This window comes from Syngnathus scovelli, chromosome 1 (assembly GCF_024217435.2).
Source record: "Syngnathus scovelli strain Florida chromosome 1, RoL_Ssco_1.2, whole genome shotgun sequence".
In the NCBI taxonomy this organism is placed as follows: Eukaryota; Metazoa; Chordata; class Actinopteri; order Syngnathiformes; family Syngnathidae; genus Syngnathus; species Syngnathus scovelli.
In genome coordinates this window covers 24,069,559-24,085,395 of record NC_090847.1, presented here as the reverse complement: position 1 = coordinate 24,085,395, position 15,837 = coordinate 24,069,559, and the positions used below count along the sequence as shown (strand labels likewise).

The following is a 15,837-nucleotide window of genomic DNA, read 5'->3' as shown; positions in this document are numbered from 1 at the left end:
CCCTGGGCCTGCATGGATTCTCTCCGGGAACTTCGGTTTCCTTCCATGTCCAAAAAACATGCTTGGCAGGCCGATCGAGTCCTCTAAATTGCCCATAGGTGTGAGTGCGAGTGTGGATGGATGTTTATCTCAGTGTGCCCTGCCATTGGCTGGCAACCGGTTCAGGGAGTCCCCCTACCTACTGCCTGATGAAGACCGGGATAGGCGCCAACAAGCCTGCCACCCCCGTGGAGACAAGATGGATGGAAGTTATAAAAGTTTTTAATTTAAATAAATGACTTATAAAACTATTTCACCAAGCATTTGTAATTGATTTTCTTCATGTGGCCATACTGAATGTATATTTTGAATAAAAATTTAAAGCTGGTTTGTCCTTCATTTGTTTTTAGAGATGCAGCACATTTACTTTTAATTCTTTTCTTGGACTCGACTGTTTGACATTTTCACAGTGTTCGTGTTAATCCATTGAGGCAGCAGCTGCAGCCTCCAAGCTTAATGGAGTTGGCCTCCTGGCTGGCCTCCAGGACAGGCAGCAAGGACAAAAGAGCCTTCAGTTTCTCGCCCAGTTCCTTAAAATCGGGCCAATTTGTCTCCCCCTAATCTCAGCATCTCTAGAAATATGCAAAATTCCATCAGTAGCAGTATATACTCGAATACTTTATTGGGGTTTTTTTTTCCAGCAGTTTAGATAATTCATTCATTTCTTCAGTTCTTTTTCCATTATGATTCCATCAGAATTTTTTTTTTCAAAGATGGAAAATGTCTGCCAAACAAATCCACTAGTCTGGTCAAAGAAAACTCAAAAACCTCCTCACGTCACAATAATATTTAATGCAGCAAGACATTCAGTGCATTGCAAACTTGACAAATGTTTAAATGTAACAAGAAAACAAGTGTCACTCAAATTTCCTAAAAGTCACACAGTTGGGATTCTGAACAAAAGCGCAGTATGGCCACAACCCCTCAGTGGTCCAGTCCGACTTACAAGTTGGTGATGCGGTTGGTTACCGCCAATCCATAAATTTATTCCATCAAATCTCTCTTTTAAGCTTCGACCAGTTGCAATTGGGTTAAAGTCGAAAATGTGCATAATAGTGCTTTGTTGTAAATACACAACTCTTGTGTAATTCTTATGTTGCCACATGGCCCAATTTAATGCCGCAATCAGTGGAAAAAGAATAAACAAACAAACAGGGGAGTGGGGGGAACCCCCAATAAATTAAATTGAACTTGGAACCAAATTGTTTGCAGCAGTAAACTGATTTAAGAGGCTGGCATTTTAAATACATATATACGTATATACTGAAAGTATATACGTATACGATATTATTAAGTTTTGTTCAGAAAAAAGGCACATTAAAATGGGATGGGACCTTTTCTTTTTCAGTAACAAACATCCCATGGTAACAAGGCACAGTCAAAAAAAAAATCAAACAGGTTGCACACATACTACAGCAACATGGCTTTGGGACTATATTTTTTCCTGTAAGCGTTTCAAATGTCGCTATCAAGACTCAGTGCATAGCGTATTGAATACAAATGTTCAAAGTAGCAGATATGGCTAAACTGAACAGATGATATGAAAAGCGCTCTTCTGAATATGCACATTCAGAAGAGTACTGCACTGATGGCAGATGTGGTTTACAGCGCTACCTACAGATCACTAATATAACCGAGGAGTAGCCCTCCAATTAAAACCTGATTTAAAATAAAAATGAAAAAAAAGTCAGAAAAAGTGACACATGGTAACAAAGTTCCCATTAAGAACTTGTAAACTCGTATTGCCTTAACGTGACTAAAAGTCCCATGTCATTAAAACTTTGAAATCACTGTCAGTTATTCTGACTTGAAATTAAACACATCAATCTTTGGTAAGGACGTGGAGTGACACACCTCCTCTCCAGACTTGGTGAAAGTTCACTGCATGAGACACTTCTCTTTGTTCTGGTTGGCGTACTTCCTCCGACGTTGCTCCAGACCACGTTCGAGACGTGCGTCCTCCTCCAGAGCGCTGGAGACAGAAGCGTGGCTTTAATTATCCACTCGTCGTGACACTATCAGTGACCTCCTCCTCTTACCGTCTTTCCTTGGCGTCCATATTGTGGACCAGTTCGTCCCTCTGGTCGACCAACGAAACCAGCTCTTTGAGCAGCAACTGCTCCCTCTGTTGGTGGGCCAACGTCTTCTGCCACTCTGAACGCCGCAGCACCAAAGCATTCCGGTGAAGTTGTGGAGAACGAAAAAGAAGAACAAAACTAAGCAACGAGACCATTTTTTATTTTATTTGTTTGTGGTGGGCAAACCTTCAAGGGCCATTATGTCTCGCAGCTCTTTGGTTAACAGCTCAAACCTTCTTTCCAAATCGTGCTCCTCCAGCCTATCAAATACAAAGGGGGCGCTCATTTCTGAACATATTCTTCCGACCATGTCACATCTTGAGATATCTTACAAGAGCTGCAAGTGATCCTGTCTTCTAATCAAGGCATTCTTCTTATTGACCAGCACGAACCATTCCTGAATCAACCTTTCCTCCTCCACCTTGTCACTGCCTGTCAGTCGAACGCACACAGCAAATCAAGCATCGCGTGGAAAACAATCGTTGCCAAAATGTTTCGAGATGAATTACTCGTTTCCATGAGTTGTCGGAGTGTCTTCTCCACAACTGCGGCTCTGGTGTCGATGTGGTTTTGTTCTGCTTCCAGGGCTTCCATTTGACTGAGCACGTACTGGCTGGGGTCCTGATTGTGCACACGCATATTTATTATAGTTTGTACGGTTGTGTGGACCATTTAAGCACTAACTGACCTGTCCTTCTCGTCTTCCCACTTCAGCCAGATTTGCTCTTGCCTCTGTAAAGCGAAACACCAATAGTCGGCAATGCATTTGATACTTGTTGTGTAAACAGACTGACCGGTTCTGATACTTCCACTTTCTTCGAGTTCCGCAACAGCCTGTAAACACAGAAAGTGTGGCTTAAAAAAAGTTTAATTCAAGAGTCAAGTCTGAATCCTACCACGGAAGTGTCTCCATCCTCCTCAGACGCACTCCTCCGCTGAGACCTACGCTTCTTGACCAGATCGGCGTCTTTAACCTGCGAGAAACCACACTTGGCAGGCAGATGAGTCCTGGGCGGGGGGGCGACCGGTGACTGAGCACCACTGGCCTCGGACGCCTGCACCCGTTTGCTTCTGGGGAGCGGAGCTACATCTGCGGCCGCGCTAACCGAGCCGTTGGTCTCCAGACTGATGCCCTCCTCCTGAAGCCTTTGGGTACAGTAGCGAACGGCGGCCTCGGGGTCCTCTTTGCTTTCACGGTCTCCCGTGACCGCATAGCTGGACTCGCTAGCGTCTTTCTCGATATGAAGCACACTTAGCTCCTGGCCCATAAAATGAGCGCGAATCTGGCTGAGGTATGTCATGACAATGAGGCGATCAGGCACAGTCAGCATAACCATGTCTGAAGGCTCCATCAGCCTGGAAATGCCCAGCTCAGCGAAACCATCAAATGCCTGCCAAATCCGGAAAAAAAAAAAAAAAAAAATACACAGTCAGCATTAAATATTGAAATTAAAAGTCAAATGATAATCAAATGTTCTTCACCCGTTTATTGTTGTGCTTGATATCATAGGGGTCCAAAAATGCATAATTACTAAAGAAAGAAAGAAAGAAAGACAGAAAGAAAGAAAAAAAGAAAGAAAGAAAGAAAGACAGAAAGAAAGACAGAAAGAAAATTATGATTCTGCAAAATGCTAATTTGGACTTGATTATAGGGCTGATTGCCGTGAAGCCACCTGCCATTTGTGGCAGCTTACATTTTTTCTGGGTGAAAGCGATGCAAGATGGCACAAAACGCCATGCCGTTTCTCCAGGAAGTGTTGAAGTTGCTGATCTTCAGTCCCTTGTGATCTTGAGTGACCTCCTTGCACCACTCCAGTAGAGACTGGCTGGATGTCACCAGGTTTTGACTTCCTGAAAGATTCTACCGCAGGGGAATTTGGATCACACATATCTCACAGGGTAACAATTTGCTCATACACATTTTAGGATAAACTTACTTCTGGAGATGCCAAAGCATCTTCAGGTTTTGGTGGGGTCAATGTTTGGTGGACACTAACAGCTTGGGCTTGACTTTTCTCTACATGCGTACTGCTCCTATAAACCAAAACAATGTGAAAAGTATCAACAACAAAAATTGCACGGGTTTGAAATTGAATAACCTGCCCAAAACAACACACTTTTAAACAAATGTGTATTTTCTTGGTAGTATTAGTCGTATTCTTACCCGTCTTCTTCTACAAAACCAGCAGCAAAATCTACAGACCCAAATCCGCAGTTTGAGCCGTCGATTTTTAGATCAGCCTGTTCGCTGCTTCCGACATGTAAGCGGTTGTCCAGAGTTGTCATCTTCGAGGAGGTAAAGGACTCAAGCGTTTTTGTTGAAGGCTCAGGTGAATATGTCGTGGCTCCACCTGTGACCGTTGCATCCGGCGGCTTATCTGCACCTCCTTTTTCTGCTGAGCTGACACCTGATGGCAAGCCATCGTCTGCTACCCCGCAGGAGGCACCCGCAGCCTCGGATGGATCTGTCTCTGTCGGGCAAAAGATGTTTGCGGGCGGAGTGCTTTTAGAAACAGCCGTGTCGAGGTGCTTCCTGACTCGGGGCAGCGGAACGGGCGAGCTGCTCTGCTCAATGTGGTGATTCGATTGCTGGTCAGAGGTGCCTGGTACCGTGTGCGACGAGGAAGTACATGGAGCGCGAGAATTTGCAGCTTCATCCGGGAATGAGCTGCTGAGACGCTTCTTAACTCTTGGTTTTGCTACAGGCAAGGTTGAGTGTGGCGTTACGGTATCGTCAGCTCGGGGCCTGCTTTTCCTCAAACGTACTTTCAATATCTTGTCGAAGTCATCCACAAGATGGCCGACTTGATCTCCTGCATGGGGTCCTTCCTCACCAGCGCATTTCCTCACTCGGGCTTTTGGGACGCGTTGCGGATCGATCCGTTGGATAGTCGACAAGGCCTCATGTTGCTCAACAACGCTCCAGCGTTGCTCTGTTTTTAACGCCATGCTTTTGTGTTGATTTTTTTCCGAAAAAGAGGTCCCTTGACCAGAAGATGCGTCCTGAGGGAATTTCGTGTCTGAACCCGTATGAAGCTCCCGAGAACATTGTTTGATGGGTTGGACCGTTTGCGGCAGTGTTTGTTTTTTTGCGCTGACGCTGTTTTTTGCATCTCTCGTTTCCACATCGTTATCCATTTGTTCTTGTTTGACAGTCTCGTGTGGCGAGCCAATACTTCCATCTCCATCTCGAGGACTGCGACCACAAGAAAAGAAGGGAAGGTCCTCCACTGGTTGCGGGAAAATGATCTCACCAGACCCGATTGTTGATAACTCAAGAAGGACGGACAAGCCAGGCTTGTTGTGGTTATGGTCTGGCTGTCGTAAAATGGAAGCTGGCTCCGGCTCCCGCCGTGTTTGTTTAACTGCCGGAACTGTTGTCTCTTGCTGAGAGACTTGGATTGGCGCATGTGCTTGAATCACGCCAAGATGCAGATCATCAAAGTCCGTTCGTACCTCTGGGTTTGGTTTGGCATCTGCCAATGGTTCAGCTAATGTAGGACGCAGAGGGGTTGACTCAGCAGTTGCGAGTTGAGGGCTTAAGGACAAGGAGAAAAAGGTATCAGAATTTGGAAGCCGACCTTTTTGCACTCCATGCAGGCACAAGGACACGCCGACCATCGGTTCATCTCCGAAACACTCACCCAGGTTCCAATTTGGAAGATGTTTCCGCCTCATTTAGTTTGGCGTCTTGATTCCCTTCTGACAAACTGTCGATGGGCACTGCAGAGTCCCATTCACTTGCACGACCCTGGCTGAGCAAAGCTTCCTCACGTTGAACATCCGTCGTCATCCCCGTAATGTCTGCGGCGGTCAGCGGCGGCCATTTCTTCATATTTGCAAAACCCATGAACCCCTCATGGCCGTCTGCAGGCGGCACCACTCTATCCTCTCGCATGTGATTGTCCTCAGACAAAACGATGACCTGGTCTACTACGGTGGAATCAAGATCCACACAGTCGGGCATATCTTCTTGTGAAGAGATTACAGTCTGGTCTGGTGTCTTTGGTTGAAGATCGTTTTCAGACACAGATGAACCAGATGGGCCCAAAATGGATGCTACTGTTTCATAACTGTGAAAAATGGGATATCCCAGTCAGGGAGATCCCAAGGGCAAAGCTACGATACACACGCAGCAGAGGAATGAAAGGTCCATTCTTACCCTTTATGGAGAACGCCCACGATAGTTTGTACTATTCCAGGAGTCTCTTCCGCCTCTGCATACGGCAACGATTCCGTCTCATTTCCTTCGAGCTCCAGTATTTCCCAGCCCGCGACCCCCTCGGTCTCCGATGGCCCGTCTTTCTTGTCTGCTGTGACTGCTTTGGTTACACTGAAGATCCAATGTGAATGATGTTAGCCACACATTGCATTTTGCGTTCCATGTTAAGCTCACATGCATCACACAAGCAGTGGTGTTCCTTCACTTACTCATTATCGGATGAAGACTCCGTGCTGTGACTTGAAGTGCTCTGTAACCAATTGACCAGGTTGTATTTGCTTTGAGGTGCTGAAGCCAGGCCATGGATCTTGGATGCTTCTGGACAAGAAGGTACAATGGCAAACATATTGTTTGCTTTGTCCGGGAGGACTGGCCCACGGTTAATCTTTAATTTGATGTTCTTTTGAGGTTTGTGGATCATCCACTGCAGTTCAATAATCCATCCTTGCTTGCATCCTTCAAGAGAGGACAATCCAAGGACAGTAGAAACGGCAGGGCACAAATTAAGGAGGCTTATCATGTTTAAGGCTTTGGGTTGTGGATTAGATGGGATGCCCGTTACATGTGAGACTTTAGGAGAAGAAGCAGCCAGAGAAGGCGTGTTTTTCCATTTTTTGGCCACGTCCAGTATGAAGCCTTTCTTGGCCACCTCGGTCTTTGACAATGACTGATTTCCCATCATCCATCCAAGGCTTTCACGTCCATCAACTGCTGCAAAACCAGGCACGTTTGAAACCCGGGGGCAACCTGCATAAAGGCTTGTAATATTTGGTGCGCAATATGCAGTTGTAGGACTCGGATGAGTGGGGAAGCCCGGTGTCAGTGTCTCTTTTGGACATGATGGTACAAGAGAGCCCATTGTCTTCATTGTCCTCTCATCTCGTTGAAACCCTCCGATCACCAGTGGCTTCTTCTCAGATGTTCTTGGCTCAATGGCTTGCTTTTTGTTGACGTTCCATTGGCTGGGATTACCAAGTGATGCAAACCCCGGTATTCTTGACGCTTTGGAGCAAGAGCTCAAAAGCCTAACCATACTGAGTTCACCATGAGTCGGTCTCAGCTGTTGTATGGAGGGACAACCGCCAATGTTTGAGTCTTTTGGGCGACGCCGAAGAAAAGAAACGGCTCCTTCCAGATCTTTCTGCATTTGGCTGCTCTCTTGCATCAATTCGGACCCAATTGTATTCCGTAAGCAGTGGGTCGTTCCAAAAACATGCCAGGCTTTGCTGTCGGCTTGGAGCAAAGATGGAAAACCGGCCCCGCTGGAGGAGGCCGGAAGGGATGGGAGGACGTGCATCGTGTCTGACGACTTCAAAATGTCTGATGAGAGTGGACTGCCAATTTCAAGAAACGCTGTGGATGCCTTTGGTGGATCCTCACGTGGACTGACCTGCTGGCCGGATTCGCTTTCCGTTTCGAGTGAAGGCTGCAGTGAAACCACGTTTCCATTTCTAGGGAGCAGGAAAATACAAGTTGAACTCCAGAAGGAGCAAGTATACGCGGTTTTGGACCATTCTTGTTTGTATGTTAGGAAGCAAAAACCACCAGCTCGGCCATTGGTCATCCGCGTCAATCAAAGTTGAAGCACACAAAGCTTGCCATGCCACTTTTGTCGACAAAACGCATTCCCTGCCCACAAATCAGTCCTCCTCATTTCAAGTAACACCGACTATACTCAATCCATTCTGGCAAATGGGAATTCAGTCCATCAGTGTTCAACGCATGCCATTCCTCCGTTAGTATAACCCACCTCTTGTCGTCACTGATTAAATGTGGTAATCCGCCATCAGTTTTTCTGAAATATCGTTTGAAAGGGATATTTAAGGAAATAAAATTGGACACACCAAGATTGAGAAACTCACCCTGGTTTTGAAGCAGTTGCTTCTTCTTCAGTTGCCGCCATTAAACCACATTTTCTCTCCAAAAGTGATTCCACGACATTATTTCCTTTCTTGATGCCCGACTCATATGAAATAGGCAATGGCGTTGCCGACAATGATCTTTCGAGTGAACTACTTGATGGCGTCCCCAGGAGGGAAGCGGCCATTGGACAAGATGGCAGAATGTTTACCGTATTTTGGAGTTGTTCTTTCGTCGGCCCGTCAATTCTATGTTGAAGGGGAACGAGAGCCTTTGGTCTCTCTTGATGAGAGCGGCGTGTTGACGTTGTCAACATTGCCCATAATATGTTGTCATCAGAGCTTGGGAGATCTTTTGAGGGCACACCCACAACGCTTGTTTGCCTTGGGCAACATGGCAGCAGCTGTACCATGCTCCCATTTTTTCCTTGTTCTGCGTCGACAGCTGAGAGCTGCGTCGCAGAAGGAAATCCAAAACCCAGCGCTTCCCTGGGACATTTGCTTGAAGTACCGTTTGCTGGTGAACCTGGAATTTGACTATGCTTTGGGAAAGTGAGATTGGAATTTAACACGATGGAGGCTTCTACTGTCGGACATTTACCAGCCTTGGAGGGAATCCCGTAAACGTTTGAGTTTTTGGGACATGGAGGCAACATTGATGCCATAACTGCAATTGTCTCCTCCTTCAAAGAAATCTTGCACTTGTGCACAAGTGTTTTTCTTTCTGGCTTGTCCAAGGTTCTTCTCCAAAGTGGCCTTGGGTCAACCTTCCATTCTGCTCTATCAGACTCAGTCACAAATGTGGAGGAGATTCCACTAATTCTGGAATGTCGCCGACGTGTCGGGAGCACATTAGCCATAGCTGCGCCGGGTTCTGACTTGTGACATTTTATCGATGGGAAGCCGGGTGAACTGGCTTGCAGCGGACACGAGTACACGATGCGTACCATGTTAGGAACCGGATGGCTGTCGACCGCAAAGATATTATTCATCTGATGAGTTGCAACTGGATACATTTGCGACGGCTGCAGCAGAAAGCGGTCCTTTACCCATGGCCATTTGTGACTGTTTCTAGTTGGCAAGTGCTTCCCCAAACTCCAAAGATCACTCGCAGAACAAACTGGATCCAGAGACGGTAAACCGATGACGTTGCCTCTTCTTGGGCACGTGTACCAAAAGTTAGTCATGTTGACATTTTCACTTGGAGCAGATGGTAAACCATAAGTGTAAGATCTTTGCGGACAAGAAGATCGCATCGTTACCATGGCTTGGTCTTCATTCTCACCCAAAGTGTCCTGAACCAGAACACAATAGGGTCTCTTTTGTTTGCAAAATAAGGATTTGCTCAATTTTAGCCAGTGGTCTCCTAGTCTAGTCCCTCCAACACCTTTCTTAAACGGCATGCCTGCAATCCCTGCGGATTGTGGCAATGCAGGGTGAAGACTGACCTCGTTTGAATGACTTGGAGCTTCCTGACACGGCGTAGAGGGAAACCCAAGAACACTTTTGTTCCTTGGACACGTTTGCCATATCTCTTTGGTCAAACTATGTGATTCACTCGCAGCTTTTGGCTGGACATAACGCAAATGCGCATATGCTGGTGAGGGCAGTTTTTCAATGTATAATGACTGGAACAATGCACTCATGTGATCAGAAAGAGCTCCTGACTGATGACAAGATGGAATGCCAGGAACATTTGAAAGTTGAGGACAAGCTGACTTGAGCTGTATCATACTTGGCTCTTTCATTGTCATCCCAGGCTGTACTTTGACTTTTAAATCCTGGATAGTTTGGGGACATCTATCTTTTGAACACAGTGGACCAGACAGTGGAAATTCCACTGTCGGCGTATATCGGTGTGCTTTATCTGTACTTTGCGGAAGAGTCTCTGGAACTTGATTTTTTTCATACAGGACTTTGTCTGGAGACACGTCGTCAGCTTGTCGTAGCATGTTGGTTGCTGGCTGCTGTCCTGGGACAAACCCAAAGCGGGAATCAAGTCTTGAAGAAATGGGTTCCATTTTCTTATCGGTGATGGCCATTAAACTAGGAGGGCTGAGGTTTTGCTTCCACTCTGACGTTTTTGCCTCAGAAATGTCTTCCAAACGGTCACCTGATATCTTTTTCATTACCTTTGACGTGAAAGTATTGTTGTTTGACTTGTCCGTCAAACCAGTTGTCACTGAGGGAGTCTCGTGCTCATTTCTGAAGGAGTAGGGATTTGCAAAAGATCAGAAAAACTACCGATTGAGGTCCAAAGTTCACAAGTCACTTACCTTAAAGCTTCTTTTCTATGCCCACTCTCTATCTCCCCTTTACTTGTTGTGTCCGTGGTCATTTGAGGCAAGGGCAATGTACGAGTCTGAGAATTTAAGGGGGTATGATGGGGACCACCCAAAAACTTGGCCACAGGATCACCAGGCTTTGTTTTGGTAACTTGACTTCCTAATCGAATGGACATTTTTGACAAGTGGCTTTGCGGTTTGACAAGAGAGGTCCTTGCAAGCCTTGAGTCTGAATGATCCATCTGTGCTTTGGGGATCTCAAAATACTCGAGATCTTGTGCTGAAGGCGTTCTGGGGCTAAAGGGCAGAAGAGAGGCCATACTCTCAGGTCTAGAGGACAAACAAATACAAGTCCACCAATGAGGACGGTATATGCCGAGAGACAACCTGAGGCTGACGTTTATTGTAGTCGTAATGGCGAGGCTGCCATCTTTGCAAGTACGCTATTTAAATGGACCACAATTAATCCATTCGTGCAATGAAGGCATTCCCTTGGCGTATATACATTAGTTTCTTTACGGATGTTCCTTAAATTTAAAAAATGACTAAATAAATAAATACATTTGCTGGGCTTGAAGTCAAAGGCCCATGTTTTTCTTTGTTGTTGTTTTTTTATAAGCTAGTTTGCCAGCGAGTGACTTAACAATGCGTAACAGGACCGAGGCAACCTTTTACTCACCCAGCTGGTGCCTTGACAACTTTGACTCCGAATAATGCCTCTCCAGCATCCGATGCCAAACCCTGGGAGACTTTGCAATCAGGATCTGAACGAAACAGTATTACTTTGGGAATGGCATGACGCAATGTGACCTTTTTTGCACAAATGCTTACTTGTAGGTGTTGTACACTGCTGCTCCTCTTCACTCAGTGTGCTCAACTGCCTTTGTACTTCTACAAGGAAGGGAACAGATCAACATAAGAAATTCAAAGTCCATATTAAACTGTTGTGACACTATCAGCACACGGTCAATGACATTTTTCTTGCTGTGAAAATTCAACAAGATACCTGCTCTTTGGACACTGAGAGAGTCAATGTGGGGTAAAGGAGTCTGAGGAACAGAAGAGAAAGGACCTACGAAGGGACACGGGTGGGTGTCGGTGACAGTGCCTGGTGCAAGCCCGTAAGCGCGTTTGTGTTTTTGCTGGGAATGAGGGCCCATGGGCGTGCAGGAGGAAGCTGACAACAAGGATTGTGTGGAGGAAAGACAGGAAGAAAGAAGGGAAATAAAAGGAAGGAATTTCAGGGCTCTGAACCCAAAGCATATTTGCACAACCTGCATGCTTATTAGACATTGCCGAGGTAAACAGGCTAGCTCCGCTAGCTCCCTGGAGCTAGCTTGTTTACCCGCTGGCTGAGTTGATTAGAGGCACCTGTGGCTAAAGCCAAATCCTGGCAGGGGTTCGACTCTCTGACCCTGGATTTGACCCCTCTAACAACAATGGAATTTTGACTAGGAACTACTTAACAGATTTAGATTAGAACTGTAAAAAAAATAAACAAAAAAATAAACACAAAGGACAACAACTCTCAAGCAGCATTACATGGCAGGTCTACTCTTTGTCTCTTGTGCGCCACAGAAGGCCGGCCGGGATCGTCTACAGGCGGATGTAGGAAGTTTGGAGAGAGGGCGGTCTGTGCGAGAGGGGCTTGAAATTTAGGAGGCCTCCATTCGCTCTGCCAGGAAGCTGGGCAAAGAGAAGAATAGACCAAAACGAACAGAAATGCTGGGGGCTGAAAACATTCCTGTGGCCTACACTGTCCTTGTACCTGTCTCAGGGGCAGAGGGCAGACTGGTGGGTTGGGTCAGCGTTGAGCCGGCCTCCGCCGCTTGAGGCTTCTTGGGAGCGGTTGCGTGCGGGGGTAAAGGAAGAACTGAGGAGGGGCAGCCGACAGAAACTAATAAAGGAAGGCACCGAGACAAACTTTGGGAGTCAGCGGTTTGGGGAACAAAAAGACGAGGAGAGAACATTTGTCTGTGGTTTGTACCTGTGGGCGAGCAAATCGTTAAGGCGGAAGGGACAGAAGAGGGATCAGGGGGTGAATGACAAAGGGCTTTCGAAGAACTGAAGGTGGGGAGAGGTGGAACCGCTCCTTCAGTGAGAGAGTTGCCGTGGATGCTGTGAGGCCTTGGAGCTGCAGCTGAGCAGAATTTTAGTGGGACAGAACCTAGGCCTTTGCATTATTCAACCTCACAACCCAAGACAAAGGGCTGCAGTCATGCTCTAAATGCTTCGACGCCTAAAACCCCTTTCATTCAAGGAATCTATACAAAACGTTCTGGTCTCTCGAGCGATACCTGATCCAGAACCTGGCTGGAAAATTTTAGGAAGTGCCGGAGGGTGAGCTTGTATGAAGGCTGGCGGTGAGTAGGCATAGAGGGAACGCTGGGTCTGAGGGGCGGGCGGGTGATGGGGTTCGGGAAGAACAGGCAAAGATGCAGCAGAGATGGAAGCGCAAATGCCCGAGGACCTTTTGCACTCCATCTCTGTGGTTGCTGGGTGAAAGGGAGAGAAAAGAAGAGTGGAGCATAATTGAAGTGAAACGTGCACATGAGCTGAGGTCCGATTATGGAAATGGATTTTTTTTTTAAGTTAGGGAGCAGATGCAGGCCTCTGAGCCAGGCCGTGCATGTTTGCCGTAGAGTGCTCCAGGGCTGCGAAACACCAAAAGGAAAGGTCGAAGTGAAAGATGACCGAGAAGAGAAGTCTGGGCTCTGAAGCTCTCTTCACGTTCGCTAACTTCCTAGTTGTGGAAGATGCCTGCGCGCGTTTTACCGGTGGCAAGTGTAGCTTGTCCAGATCCGAAGCTCGACCTCTTTTCTTCCCAGACTTCGTCGTCGCTGTCGTTAAAATCGTCCAGATTGCCAATGTCGCTCTGCTTGAAACTCATGAGACTGGCCAAACTCTGCATGTCCTCATCACTGTAAAATGTCGAGATAAAAAAAAATGAACAACAAAAAAGACAATGCGGCATTCGGTATAACACGAGTGGTGTTGCTGAAGAGGCGCTACTGACGTGGCTTTTCCCTCCTTGAGGAAAACGCAGGACAAGTTGAGCTTGAGCGTGGCCTCTTTCACTTTCACCGACAGAGGTTTCAACTTGAGCGTCAGGTCGTACTGCGCCGGCGTGGCGCTGGCATATTTCTTCATATTGATGTCAGCTGAGGCCAACACCTTCCTCCGCCCCTTTGTCTCCTGACATGTCCACAGACCGAGAAGCTCAAGTCAAGCGGAGAGGATTAACTCTGAATGAAGACTTACACTTTCAATGACAAAAGTCCAATCTTTGTCCTCAAACTCCTCTGCAGTCGTCTCCTGTTGACAGAGAAAATTATGTGGATGGCTCTGTGGTACAATCCGGCCAAAGCACGGGAGGCTCATCTTCCTAGTCGCACCTTGTAGAGTGTCACGGTAACGGCCAAACTCTCGGGGACTTGCCAGAGTACCAGACCTCTGTAGGGATTCTGAATCCCTGGCTGCCAACTGTGGAGCTGCAAATTGATATCAAACACGTTTTTTTCCCCCACCTTGAATTCACAGCCAGATGTCCCTTTCTACCACACAGTTCCGTTGTCACCTTTGTGCTGTGACGTCTGCTTCTTCTGATCCACACTACTCTTAGTTTATCTGGTTGCCTGGATAAACACATTGCCAGACATTACGCACATTAAATACATAAACGTGTGCACGTGGGTCCGCTCTCCGACCACAGGGTGGCGCAAGAGGGAGTCGTAAACATTAGTCTCCATTAAAGAAAAATATTGTAAAGCCATCATAAGCCCTTCAGTTTGTTTTTAATCCTAGATGGGTTATTCTGTGACCGAGATGACCGAGGAAGCATTTCTCAGCAGGCCAGGGGCAAAACCTGTGACTGTTGCAAGGGAAGAAGGCAGAGCAACAATGTTTGCGTGCTTATGCGCATGCGTCACTGCATAACTATACTCGAAATAGACTCTGAACCTTGCAGGGATTTAACAGTAAAAGACATTCAACACCTGCTGCACAGCATTTGGTAGTGGTGGGTGCATGACGGTGCAACATTTGCCATCCATTGGATTACAAGTAAATAAAGATCCCATACTGCTGATACTAATAATAATACTGTACTGCCAAATATATGTCTAAATTCAAATTGTCTACTTACAACGCAGAGCAGAATTTGGGTAAGTTGGTTTGGTAAACAGAAAATTCTTAATCATCAGAATAAAATCTTGAACAAACAGCAGACGAACAAAGCCTTACTCCCTTACATTATATCATATCTAGAGTTTTAAAACAATGCTTTAACAGTCACTGACGAACTAAAAAAAATAAAATAAAAATTAAAAAGAAGTTCTTCCCGGGAGGATTCAATCAAATGTATTCCGTGAGCACATATATAAACATTGTTTCAATAAATCGTTTGGTTAATGTCCTACTGTTCCAGAATAAAAATATTGACCTACTTAAAGGACATTAGGTCAGGGCAGGATACATATTGCACCTCTCAATAATTGTTTTCTAATGTCAGGCTTTTATTTTATGAAGTACTTCATGTCTGCACTCTGACAACAATTGAAATAAAAACTGCTACACGGTGCAAACGTTTTTCCAAGTTTACAAGCAGTCCGTTCCCTTAGTTAGAATCGCCATCAGACTGCGACAAATTGTCACGTCATCATATGCTAATGAGTCACAGTTTTTAGCATTATTTCATTACAAACACGTTACCATACCGGGAAACCTAGCTATTATACAATGCTGCAACTAACTATAAAAACGTATCGGTTCTGAAATAGTCTTGATTACTGATAACGTGTCGATGTGCCTCAGGAACGCACTGCGCCCCGATTAGCATCAACATGTCCCGGAAGTGAAGGGGCGTGTAGTCGTCTCCAAAACAAGTCAAAACAAATGGCAGCGGACGTAAAATAGGCTCAATTTCAAACCTCTAATGTAGGTGTCAGTGACAACGGTATTAAATACCTCACGTGCGTGAATCCGTCAAAGATGTTTCAAGTGTGAACACTCACCATTTACTTGAGCTTTCCAGCACCAGTTGGGAGAAGGAAGCGGCGAATTGAAACTTAGACGCCCTCTTTCCGACACGCTGAAGTCGCTTCCAAACCGAAGTCATCTTTTACTAATTGTGCCAAATAGGCCACAGGTAGGGTGGCGAGCTTGGTCTCTGCGACCCTTTCTCTTGCCCGGGGGATGACGGAGCACCTGTCTTGACGACCACCTGCGCGGACCGCGAGACGACCACTCGCACTTGTCTCCGCGTCCGACCGCACTATCTACCCGCGGCCTCACGTCAGGTTGCAAAAACTAGGACAAACAGGAAGTGGCCAAGAAGCCGCGCGTAGTTTTTACAA

General features: G+C 46.3%; 1 protein-coding gene across 11 annotated transcripts; it reads right to left on the bottom strand.

Annotated features, from left to right (window-relative positions):
* Positions 1–811: 811 nt before the first annotated feature.
* Positions 812–15,799, bottom strand: ehbp1l1a (EH domain binding protein 1-like 1a). 11 transcript variants are annotated; one of them, XM_049762261.2, is made up of 31 exons: positions 15,496–15,786; positions 14,061–14,118; positions 13,879–13,974; positions 13,745–13,798; positions 13,500–13,678; positions 13,259–13,404; positions 12,781–12,978; positions 12,471–12,623; positions 12,252–12,380; positions 12,026–12,169; positions 11,490–11,660; positions 11,315–11,374; positions 11,163–11,247; positions 10,475–10,813; positions 8,202–10,403; positions 8,090–8,134; positions 6,549–7,790; positions 6,280–6,450; positions 5,762–6,190; positions 4,282–5,655; positions 4,055–4,151; positions 3,812–3,978; positions 3,600–3,648; positions 3,014–3,508; positions 2,912–2,951; positions 2,806–2,849; positions 2,627–2,738; positions 2,450–2,549; positions 2,304–2,377; positions 2,079–2,193; positions 812–2,011 (listed from the first exon to the last, which is right to left on the bottom strand). In XM_049762261.2, the coding sequence occupies exons 1-31, from the start codon at positions 15,597–15,599 to the stop codon at positions 1,918–1,920; spliced, it is 8,766 nt and encodes a 2,921-aa protein (XP_049618218.1). In that variant the 5' UTR covers positions 15,600–15,786; the 3' UTR covers positions 812–1,917. The 11 variants fall into 11 exon arrangements, 10 of the variants coding, with proteins under 10 accessions (XP_049618218.1, XP_049618222.1, XP_049618228.1 ...); XM_049762265.2 differs by having other exon boundaries at positions 10,475–10,780; XM_049762271.2 differs by lacking the exons at positions 8,090–8,134; positions 8,202–10,403; positions 10,475–10,813 and having other exon boundaries at positions 11,163–11,265; positions 15,496–15,792.
* Positions 15,800–15,837: the final 38 nt, after the last annotated feature.

What these genes read in the sequence shown, in the direction of transcription:
- ehbp1l1a (XM_049762261.2), bottom strand. Translation starts at nt 15,599, where the DNA reads ATGACTTCGGTTTGGAAGCGACTTCAGCGTGTCGGAAAGAGGGCGTCT. An exon ending in ATGCTTTGGCATCTCCAGAA is followed by an intron (nt 3,979 to 4,054) that starts GTAAGTTTATCC and finishes CCCCTGCGGTAG; the next exon opens with AATCTTTCAGGAAGTCAAAA. An exon ending in CCGACAACTCATGGAAACGA is followed by an intron (nt 2,550 to 2,626) that starts GTAATTCATCTC and finishes TTCGACTGACAG; the next exon opens with GCAGTGACAAGGTGGAGGAG.